Consider the following 12,581-nt stretch of genomic DNA (forward strand, 5'->3'; position numbering starts at 1 on the left):
TCCCTGTAAATTTGGGATGCAAATGTTCCCTAATAAATGCTGTTGCATCAGTTGTGTCTTTAATTGGCACTTTAGTTGCACTGCTTGCAGTTATGCGCAATTTCCTTGCATCTTTCCATAAAACACTGCTACTTTGACCTTTTGTTCCAAGTTCCAAGTTTTTCCTTTTTGTGTCATTAAGTTCAATATATTTATTGAAAAGGGTGTAACATTTCCTACATGAACTAATAGAAGTATGTTCGCCATACTCCTCTTGGATTATCACATTAGACATAGGTGTACAATTAAAACTTTTGTAAACAGTTGTTCCTTTTATTTCGAACAGTTTGGATATAGGTGAATTCTTTATAGCTGCCTTAAATTCTGCATCTGAGGAAAATAGAGGAGTGTCACGAACGCTCGGCACATAATCCTCATTATTTTCCATGACAGATTCGCCAACCTTGGGCTTCTTAAATGTTATATTGGAGAGTGCCTTTGGTTCCACATTCCTTGTGGTCCCTTTATTCCATTGAGCACTTTCATCAGTGCAGGCAATCCCAGTAAGACTATTTCTCAAAGCATGTTCCAACTTCCAAAGAAGAGCCCCAACATGACTACACGCATGACATCGGCCTGCCATACACGAACACCATCCATTTTTCACTGTGCCATCTTGTGTAGAATGTACATATACACTGTTCATTCTCGATACTGTTTGGGAAGAACGGACTTCTGCCCTCATTAAAAACGTATTGTCAGTATAAACATGGTGCGTAATAGCTCCGACATTTCCACTTTGAAAGTAATTATAACTTTGCAGGCTTTTGAAATTCTTCATTTCTTGACCATCGACAGCTTTTGACGAAATTAAAAAGTTGTACACATCACCGTACATAACATTTGGCCATACCCTCATATCGTCTGCCCATGTTGTTATTTTATCTAAGCCTGGTGGATTCAGATTATTCATTTTGGTTGTATCAACAATAAAATTATGTGTGTTCAGATAGCGTGCTTTCTCTAATGTTTACAATTTTTCACGACCTTAATGGCGACCGGATATCGATGACCTCGTGCGGACATGTGCAATACTAAGGGGGATAATTAGAAAGACCCGTCTATACACAATGTTATTGAAACATCATACCTTTTTTGAGAATATATAAAAGTCATATTTATTAATTAAGTTGAGAAAATTTTACACGAAATAAACGTATCATAGATACCAGGCTTAAAATTTTGTACGACAGATGCGCGTCTACAAAAGACTCACAAGGGAAGCTCGAATAAAAAAGTACGACGTTGAAGTTGAAGAGAATTTAGGACCCATAATTTCTTATTTATTCCTGGGGTAGAAAATCCTAAGTATTTTGTAAAAGATATGATATTCATATTTCATTACATGATTTTGGGTACTTTTAAAGTGAGAAACGGAATCTAAACGAAACGAACACGCATTGAAGATGATACAACGACTAATCATTGGGAAATAATTAAATTTTAATTGAAACTGAAAAAAACATAAATCATATGTTATTGGTCCATGCAGATACTGGCATAATGCCACTGAATCGTACTTTTCGAACTTGATAATTTATAAGTTGAACCCGGTCATAGCAGCAACGTCGCATTTTAAAGAAAAGTAATGATTGTATTTGGATAGTTCTGCACGTAGAAACAGAGGAGACGTCTGCTTCGTGAAGCAATGCGACCGTCAAATAGTATTGGATAACTGATATACAATCCTTCCTCTTGTCGTATTCTGGATCCATAATTTGACGCCATAAAAACTAATGTATATATATTTTCATAATCTGTTTTAAACAGCAATAGGAACAAGTTATGCATATGTACAGATGTATGTACAGTCAGCTTTTTTCCAAAAACCATCTTAGAGGTTTATATCTATTCAACTGAATTTTAAATTGAAATGTAAAATCCAAAGTCAGTGATGATTGGGAAACAAACAATGCACGTTAAACAATCGTGTATTTATCTATGATGTGCTAGGGGGATATAAAAAAAAAAGATCAGCGCCCTAAATCATTCAGCTAGTTATGCTATGACATATATTTTTCGTTTTTTGAGTGATGCATTTATATTATATAAACCAATGTTTTCTATATTGATTCATTTGTTTTCATATAGTATTTCAATTTCCAACTTTTTTTTAGAATTAGTTACTTTGATAATCATTGTTTACGTATATTCAATAAGCTATTAGTTCTGAATAAATATCCGACAATAAATAAATATTCACATGATAAAATCGTATTTAACTTATTTTTTACCTGTAAGCAAATTCGTTATTTCATATCAGGAATATCTGTTATAGAAGTAATATATAAAATTGCAGTTAATGCTCTACTAAATGCAGAGTGTGACGGACGTCACTGTTCAGACCGTGTGTGACAACATAAAATAAACAATAATTTTAATCGGAAGTTAATACTGATAATTGTATGGGACGAACGTCAACAGAAGTCAGATCCTGTGGCGTTATAGCTCACACTGTAATAACCAGCTCACGATTTATCGTATTGTATTGGACATACGTTTGCAAAGACCAGTATCCAAGAGAATTGTTTGCATCAGCTAAACCAATCAACTTGTTTAAAGTTTCGTTATTAAGAATCAGATAAACAAAAGTCCTTATCTCTACGATATTTAGTCGTTTCGATCGCAAGGTGGATATGAATTGAACTATGTAATTAGTTCTTTGAAATAATAGAAAAACGATATCGTAATATTTATCTTGTGTATGATCTTGTTAATCGGTTTGGATTTATATATTCCAATGTGATCAAAGACGAATACATTAACGTAGTGTTGACGTGCGTAGTCCAAGCTTTATTTGTGTATTTATTCCGCATTCAGGGGTAAACTGGACGCATTTAGATGAACATGTCATGACAGTATGACAGTCATATAACATTTCCATTTGATTAACCGTTGAGTATTGTTCCAATGTATAATTAATTAACAAGTGTACAGATAAGTTGCAAAAAAATATCCTTAATAGATAAAACATTAATATTATTAGCAAAGTTTGATAGTAATACAGATATAAAAAATTTATGTGTTCATCGATAGCTAATAAAGAAATTGTATAAACTAACTTGAGTCTCATCATACTGCATCATAACTGTTTTATCTGTGGACGCATGACATAACAAGAAATGGAAAGGATAACAGTAAATCGTTTCTCCTTCCGACGAAAGGGTAGCCATAAGAAAAAGGATGAAGCCAAGGACAACGCTTTTGATTTCAGTAAGATGACTTTCATGAGGTAGGACATTTTACTGTATGACGGTGATAAGATAAAAAGTCAACTTCTGTATGATCCTGTAATACATATGACTAGAGTTAGTACTTTTGCAGAGTTTACATTTCGCGAATTTAAGAGCAAAATTTAATCACTGGGTTTTATTTTTTAACGCTTTTTCTTGTTACTAATTCTGATATACCGTAAAGATAAATTTTGCGCCAGAGGATATGTTCGGCGATTTTTATTTTAATTGCAAAATGAGCGAAACGTGTCACGTGTGCACGGTTTTAGTTTTCATGTTTAAAAGGTATTCTTGTATGTTTTGATTAGATAGTTGCGCTAACATTTGATTAAAACCACAAATCTACCATGATCTGAATTTTGAAGTAGCGATACAAATACCTGTATAATGAATAGATCGCAACTAGACGACATATGTAACCAAAATACATTGTTTTTATAAATATTTCCTTCTGCATAGACATGATTGATAAACGATATTTACCCAAAAATGCCTTGGGCAAGATCCGACGGGTGATGTATTCCCAATTCATAAAAAGACTGATGCATTTACTCATGTTAACATTTTCATTTATAAGTTATGTACTGATTTTAATTGTTGTTTTACTATTGATTTTCTCTCTTTTTTTAATAAAAGTCTGTACAATTTTAAGTCGTCATTTTTTTTGTAATTACTGTCGTTTGTTTCTGCTTTTGGCATTTAAAGAAAAAGGCTGATCAAATCTATCTTTAGTCTTATCTATATAAAATTCTTTGATAGAAGGTAAATCAGTCTATACCCGCACGTAAAGACAAAACATTCCAACTTTTTATTACATTGTACATGTGGAGCAGAATTTTGTTTCAGCCTTTAGAAACAATCGGGGTTCACACCGGCATTTGGTTGATTCGTGTCGCTCAGTCTTTAGTTTTATATGTAGTTTTTTGTATGTCTTTTCGATGTTTTTCGTTTTTTGTCATGATTCTGTCGTTTTGTCTTCTATTAATTAGTTTTAATGCTCCCTTTTTTGGTATCTCCAGCGTCCTTTTCGAACATATCCGTGGTCATCTGTGACACGGATATTCCATAATGGTCAACCGAATGATGATGCCGTCCGTAACACATTCGAATGTCTCCAAATTTACAAATATGAATCCTTGGTTTAATAGCTGCCTTGTAAGCATAGACCACCAGGTCTGGATATCGTATTACCTGGGAGATATGTATTCTATATCAAGCGTTGTCGATTTATTGATTCGTAGGAATGAAAAGTTCACGCTTGAAAAGCTTTAATGATCTTTTTTGATGGAATGTTTTGTTCCCATCTGACCTTCAACTTCAATTTGTATATATCTAAGGTGTTCCTTTTTTTGAAGTACTTTTTAGGAAATAATGTTCCGATATTGGCCGAATTTCGTCGCTACTTGTTGTAATACATCAACAGCTATTATGTTGATTTGCTTAATTTTGAAGATCCTCAGCTGGTTAATGGCTTATTATGAGATACATTATCCATTCGGATTTTGTGTTTATTTCTATTTGTAACTGAAATTCACCAGATTGGGTTTCGGGCAAACAGTAAAAACAAATAATTTTAACATTTTCGTTTAGATTTGAATGCCTTGTCAAAAAGAGAAAATGGCCTTTGTTCTTGCTGGATTAAATGCTAATTGACAGCAGGAACATATAACAAACTAAATTTAAAAAGGTTAACAAAGTAACATTTCACTTTTTAAATGCTTATTGATTTCAAAAAGTAATTTTTGAGCATATGTGTGTTTTCAATTATGTTAATCTTAACCTATGAGCATGTTCAATTATTTAAATAGTTACGACATTATTATTTAAAATCAATCTATAAAATTGCAGTTAATGATCCCGTCTACGGCATTTAATAAATGACAGTTCCATTAAACTGGTCTCAAGATATCATAAACTAAACATTAAAACTTACTTTGTAAAGTATAGGGTGCAAATGTACCCATCAGTATCCTTTGTCGTTTGTTAATTGTATTGTGGTAACCTTTGAACGATTGATTGTATTGTAGTAAAATACATACTTAAATAAAGCCATGATGAATCAAAGAAAACTGTTTGCAATAGTCGAAATAATCAAGTTGAATAATGTTTTACTGTGGATTCAAAAGGTATCTATTTTTGTTGATAGATAAAAAAAACTTGCATTTTCGTTGATTTTGATTTCTTGGTTTTGCCAAAGTCTTCATATAACCCTATAAAAAATTGTAATTCGTTGAACATTTAAATTCGTGAATTTTGTATCGCACGAATAATAATTAATCCACAGTATTTGTAATTCAGTTAATCCTACCAGACTTACTCGGCGACCAGAACTGTTGTTCTGATAGTTGACGTATACGTAGTTGTTTAAATCTTCGTCATTCGTTTTCTGTTGGAGAATTGTCTCATTGGCAATTATACCACATCTTCTTATTTTTATGTTTATCAAAACCAGAGGGGGTTCTAGTTTAGAACAGTTATATGACAGATTGTTCTGACAGTTTTGAATACTGGTTAGAACTGATCCAAACTGACTTAAGCAGTGAGTTGGCTGTATCAGCTGAGCAAATCAAGTTGAATATCTTCTATTATTTACAATTAGTTATACTTAGTTAAGATCTCTCAGATATCTCTAAGTTAGTGATGGCTATTTATTTATTGAATATTTTAAGAATATTAGGAAATAAAGATGGGATTGCTAAATATATTAAAATTGTATTTGTTGTACATAAGCATTAACATATTATATAAGTATTTTAAGAGCTACACCTAAGGTTGTCGAAGTAGCTAAGTTCCTAATGTAGTTGTAGCAATTTATCCCTGTTGTACCTTTGTTATCGGAATAATAAAGAAACTTAATGCTTCTGATTTAAAGTCAATGAACGCAAAATCTCTACACAGAAATGTAATAACTCCGTATTGAATTTAATATAGTTTTTTCATGCTCAGCAATTGTTAAAAACCCTCAAACGAGAAATATTAGTACTAGAAAAACGTGTGGTTATTAAACATGAAAAAGACATAGGAATATTACGTTTCCTAAAATAGCTTCTAGTAAAAAAATATTTTATTAATTTTAAATCCATTATTATTTTTATGTAATATCTCTTTCTTTCATGGATATAAAAGGAATTGATGGGATATTGTAAACAGTAAATCGATTCTGTAAAATATTACTTTGGTTAAGAAATGAATTTTAAACTTGAGAACTAAAAGAACGAATAAACATCCAAGTCTTACAAGCAAAACCAGGTTAACTACTGACATCATCTGTTCTTTAACTTACTAGTAATCAGTAGCCGAGTGGTCTAAATAGTTCATCAACTATACCACTAGCCTGTCACCACTGAGGTTGTGATTTCGAGCTCCGCACGTGATAGATGCGTTTGACTCCTATCTTTGATGACTAGGATTGCCAGTTGTTCTGCAGAAGGTCGTGGTTCTCCCCGGCATCCTTCACAAATTAAAACTTGATGCTACGACATAGCCAATAGTGCTGTAAGTGGCGTGAAAACACAAAATAATCAAGCAAGCAATAGTAATCAGAGAGCGTTCTACGCAGTTTAGAACAGTTATATGGCAGATTATTCTGATAGCTCTAAAAAGATATGTTAGAACTTATCACCCTGTACCAAAGACAACTCATTGTTTCAGTTTTGCAAAGAAACCGAAACCATTTTGGTTCTTTAAGAGCTGAGTACAGTTACGTTTATAATGTAGTTGCAGATTATTTATTCCTTCTTTACCATTGTTTGCGATACAAAGAAGCATTTACATGCATTTGAATTAAAATTAAAAAAAACAAATCTCAATATAGTAATATAATAACTCTGTATTTCATTTAATATTATATTCATGTTAAACAATTGCCAAAAACTCTTTAACTAGAAACTTTAGTACTAGAAAGCGTCTAGTTGTTATAGACATAGAAATAAAACGTTTTCGATAGCTTCTTTTAATTAATATTTCTTTTTTTTTTAAACTCTTTATTATTTGTTATGGAATTCTTGTAATAAATATTTTATTAATTTTAACCCTGTCATTACTTTTTATTGACTCTATCTTTGGGTAAAGGATATTGAGCTTACAAAGTAAATTTATTCGCCTACTGTAAACATAGAAATAGTAAAACGGATCAAACAAAAAAAAAACGTTTGATTCCAGTATTAAAGATGATTGGATGACTCGTTGTTGGTTGCTTTACCTTAATCAACCAATCATTTTACCGAATTCAAACACGTTTTTGGAACGATTGGAACTCGTTCCAAGTCTTTCCTAAGGCACCGGCCTCCAAAGCAAAAAGTAGCACAAGTTAGCTACTAAATCTACAAAATGTATATACACTGAAATATAGTTCCCTATAATTCTCATGTCTGTGTAAATATGCACATATGAACTATTATGTTGATTTGCTTAATTTCGAAGATCCTCAGCTGGTTAATGGCTTATTATGAGATACATTATCCATTCGGATTTTGTGTTTATTTCGATTTGTAATTGAAATTCACCAGATTAGGTTTCGGGCAAACAGTAAAAACAAATAATTTTAACATTTTCGTTTAGATTTGAATGCCTTGTCAAAAAGGGAAAATGGCCTTTGTTCTTGCTGGATTAAATGCTAATTGACAGCAGGAACATATAACAAACTAAATTTAAAAAGGTTAACAAAGTAACATTTCACTTTTTAAATGCTTATTGATTTCAAAAAGTAATTTTTGAGCATATGTGTGTTTTCAATTATGTTAATCTTAACCTATGAGCATGTTCAATTATTTAAATAGTTACGACATTATTATTTAAAATCAATCTATAAAATTGCAGTTAATGATCCCGTCTACGGCATTTAATAAATGACAGTTCCATTAAACTGGTCTCAAGATATCATAAACTAAACATTAAAACTTACTATGTAAAGTATAGGGTGCAAATGTACCCATCAATATCCTTTGTCGTTGTTAATTGTATTGTGGTAACCTTTGAACGATTGATCGTATTGTAGTAAAATACATACTTAAATAAAGACATGATGAATCAAAGAAAACTGTTTGCAATAGTCGAACTAATCAAGTTGAATAATGTTTTACTGTGGATTCAAAAGGTACCTATTTTTGTTGATAGATAAAAAAAACTTGCATTTTCGTTGATTTTGATTTCTTGGTTTTGCCAAAGTCTTCATATAACCCTATAAAAAATTGTAATTCGTTGAACATTTAAATTCGTGGTTCATCTGTACCCACAAAATCCAAGAAATTTGTATCGCACGAATAATAATTAATCCACAGTATTTGTAATTCAGTTAATCCTACCAGATTTACTCGGCGACCAGAACTGTTGTTCTGATAGTTGACGTATACGTAGTTGTTTAAATCTTCGTCATTCGTTTTCTGTTGGAGAATTGTCTCATTGGCAGTTATACCACATCTTCTTATTTTTATGTTTATCAAAACCAGAGGGGGTTCTAGTTTAGAACAGTTATATGACAGATTGTTCTGACAGTTCTGAATACTGGTTAGAACTGATCCAAACTGACTTAAGCAGTGAGTTGGTTGTATCAGCTGAGCAAATCAAGTTGAATATCTTCTATTATTTACAATTAGTTATACTTAGTTAAGATCTCTCAGATATCTCTAAGTTAGTGATGGCTATTTATTTATTGAATATTTTAAGAATATTAGGAAATAAAGATGGGATTGCTAAATATATTAAAATTGTATTTGTTGTACATAAGCATAAACATATTATATAAGTATTTTAAGAGCTACACCTAAGGTTGTCGAAGTAGCTAAGTTCCTAATGTAGTTGTAGCAATTTATCCCTGTTGTACCTTTGTTATCGGAATAATAAAGAAACTTAATGCTTATGATTAAACTCAATGAACGCAAAATCTCTATACAGAAATGTAATAATTCCGTATTGAATTTAATATAGTTTTTCCATGCTTAGCAATTGTTAAAAACCCTCAAACGAGAAATATTAGTACTAGAAAAACGTGTGGTTAATAAACATGATAAAGACATAGGAATATTACGTTTCCTAAAATAGCTTCTAGTAAAATAATATTTTATTAATTTTAAATCCATTATTATTTTTATGTAATATCTCTTTCTTTCATGGATATAAAAGGAATTGATGGGATATTGTAAACAGTAAATCGATTCTGTAAAATATTACTTTGGTTAAGAAATGAATTTTAAACTTGAGAACTAAAAGAACGAATAAACATCCAAGTCTTACAAGCAAAACCAGGTTAACTACTGACATCATCTGCAACTAGAACTGTTCTTTAACTTACTAGTAATCAGTAGCCGAGTGGTCTAAATAGTTCATCAACTATACCACTAGCCTGTCACCACTGAGGTTGTGATTTCGAGCTCCGCACGTAATAGGTGCGTTTGACTCCTATCTTTGATGACTAGGATTGCCAGTTGTCCTGCAGAAGGTCGTGATTCTCCCCGGCATCCTTCACAAATTAAAACTTGATGCTACGACATAGCCAATAGTGCTGTAAGTGGCGTGAAAACACAAAATAATCAAGCAAGCAATAGTAATCAGAGAGCGTTCTACGCAGTTTAGAACAGTTATATGGCAGATTATTCTGATAGCTCTAAAAAGATATGTAAGAACTTATCACCCTGTACCAAAGACAACTCATTGTTTCAGTTTTGCAAAGAAACAGAAACCATTTTGGTTCTTTAAGAGCTAAGTACAGTTACGTTCATAATGTAGTTGCAGATTATTTATTCCTTCTTTACCATTGTTTGCGATACAAAGAAGCATTTACATGCATTTGAATTAAACTAAAAAAAACAAATCTCAATATAGTAATATAAAAACTCTGTATTTCATTTAATATTATATTTATGTTAAACAATTGCCAAAAACTCTTTAACTAGAAACTTTAGTACTAGAAAGCGTCTAGTTGTTATAGACATAGAAATAAAACGTTTTCGATAGCTTCTTTTAATTAATATTTCTTTTTTTTAAACTCTTTATTATTTGTTATGGAATTCTTGTAATAAATAATTTATTTATTTTAACCCTGTCATTACTTTTTATTGACTCTATCTTTGGGTAAAGGATATTGAGCTTACAAAGTAAATTGTTTCGCCTACTGTAAACATAGAAATAGTAAAACGGATCAAACAAAGAAAAACGTTTGATTCCAGTATTAAAGATGATTGGATGACTCGTTGTTGGTTGCTTTACCTCAATCAACCAATCATTTTACCGAATTCAAACACGTTTTTGGAACGATTGGAACTCGTTCCAAGTCTTTCCTAAGGCACCGGCCTCCAAAGCAAAAAGTAGCACAAGTTAGAATCTAAATCTACAAAATGTATATACACTGAAATATAGTTCCCTATAATTCTCATGTCTGTGTAAATATGCACATATGAACTGTGAAAAATTTGGGTTATATCTTTTGAGCAGTTCATTGAAGTATGTATGGCTTTAAGTTTTGTCAATTTGCAGGCTATTTTTGTCATTTTAATTAACGGTAATAATACAATTATAATATAATTGAAAACTGCCATGATGCCAAACAATCAGATAAAAGGTTGGGCCTTTATTACAATGTCCCACCTCCTTAAGTGCCAATCATATTGACCAAATTACTTATCATTCTCATTCTTACATAATTAAACAGACAATTCATCTCAATACACAAATACTTGACCTCATTATTGAATACACAAATGTATATATATAGAAATGATAGATTTATTTGTTGCCTATTACTTTTGATCTTTACTACATAAAGTGATTCTATAAATTATGTCTGAAAGAAAAATGATTAAGGATAAACAAGATTTTTTTTCAAAAGAAAAGACAAATATGAAATCTAGATGAAAAAAAGGTATTCAAGTAGGGTCTATATTTTACGTGATACATCTGTGTAATCCTCATCTGTAATTAATCAATGATATAGGTTACAATTATCAGAGATTGGCAATAAAATAAGTTTTTAATTTGTTTATGTTGAAAAAAAATCATTTTCTATGCCATTTTCTGGAAAATATCAAATGATAAATTGAATTAATATACACTCCACAACTTTTAATCTTCAGTGTCAAATAATCATGTTGATTGTTTTCAAACTCAATAAGCATTTTTTTTTAGAGGTGAAAAATAGTATACCTACGTTTCAACTTACAAAATTGAATATTCTCTTGATATGGCGTCCAATGATAATACTATTAATTACATAATGGCCACAGGCGATTTTAACGAAAACCAACTAGCCCCTGTCAATTCAAACATTACATCTTTGTTAAGCCAATTTAGTCTCTCTCAAATGATAGATTAGCCGACTCATTTTACTGAATCGTCGTCATCATTGTTAGATCTTTTTATAACAAATGATGCTCACATAATAACATACTGTGGAATCGGGCCACCCTTATTAGACCATATACGTTTTCACTGTCCTGTAATTAGTCTTTTGAACTTTCCAAAATGTCGTCAAAAAACTTTTAAGCGAAAAATTTACCTATATGATCTTGGAGATAATGACAGATATCGTAATATTTTATCCGAAAAAAAAAATTGGATTCTGTGATAAACTCTAATAACGTTGAACAACTTACAACTGAAATAACAAAAACTATCATAGAGGCCGCTGAAAATTGTATTCCAAGTAAAATAATAACTGTTCGGAAAAATGAACCTCCATGGCTAACAAATGATATTAAAAAAAGATAGGGGAAAAAAAAGAATCCACATAAAGGCTAAAAAATATAATAACCAATCGGATTGGACAATATTTAAGAAAATACGAAATGAAGCTACAAGCTAAATAAGGAAATCAAAGGATGATTTTAACAACAATTTAATTTAAAAAATCATGAACAGTAACCCGTCCACTAGTACTTGGTGAAAAACGGTCAAACAATTATTCGGATGTACCTCCATTAATGGTTAATAACAACTTAATATTTGATGAAATCGAAAAGGCAAATGAATTTAATCGGTTTTTTTTCTTGCCAGTCAAATATTGATGACTCAAGTGCTATGTTACCTGAAGAACTTCATATTATTAGTGAAACTATAAACTTACTGCTACTGAAGTTGAAGATATATTGAAAATTGTTAATCCCACAAAAGCTTTTGGTCCAGACCTCATTAATTCCAAATTATTAAAAGAAGCATCTTCTGTATTAAAGTATCCATAATGTAAGCTATTTAACTTGTCCTTAAGTACGTCTAATTTTCCAGATCAATGGAAAAGAGCAGATCTTACCCCAGTCTATAAAAATAGCAAACCGAATGACGTGAAAAACTATAGACCTATTTCCTTGTTGAGTGTAGTTG

The 12,581-nt window shown here is 31.3% G+C and overlaps 1 protein-coding gene across 3 annotated transcripts in view; it reads left to right on the forward strand.

Annotated features, from left to right (window-relative positions):
- The window catches only part of LOC127722041 (NAD(P)H-hydrate epimerase-like), a 139,264-nt gene that overhangs the window by 103,812 nt on the left and 22,871 nt on the right, over positions 1-12,581 (forward strand). The window contains exon 1 of one of the 3 annotated variants that reach the window (XM_052228887.1): positions 3,040-3,271. The exons of the other annotated variants lie outside the window; for them this stretch is intronic. Coding sequence (XP_052084847.1) covers positions 3,162-3,271 — 110 coding nt within the window. The 5' untranslated portion in view covers positions 3,040-3,161. Of the gene's footprint in view, positions 1-3,039; positions 3,272-12,581 lie in introns of those variants that run through there. 3 annotated transcript variants of the gene reach the window in all.

Source organism: Mytilus californianus, unplaced genomic scaffold (assembly GCF_021869535.1).
Source record: "Mytilus californianus isolate M0D057914Y unplaced genomic scaffold, xbMytCali1.0.p SCAF_12, whole genome shotgun sequence".
In the NCBI taxonomy this organism is placed as follows: Eukaryota; Metazoa; Mollusca; class Bivalvia; order Mytilida; family Mytilidae; genus Mytilus; species Mytilus californianus.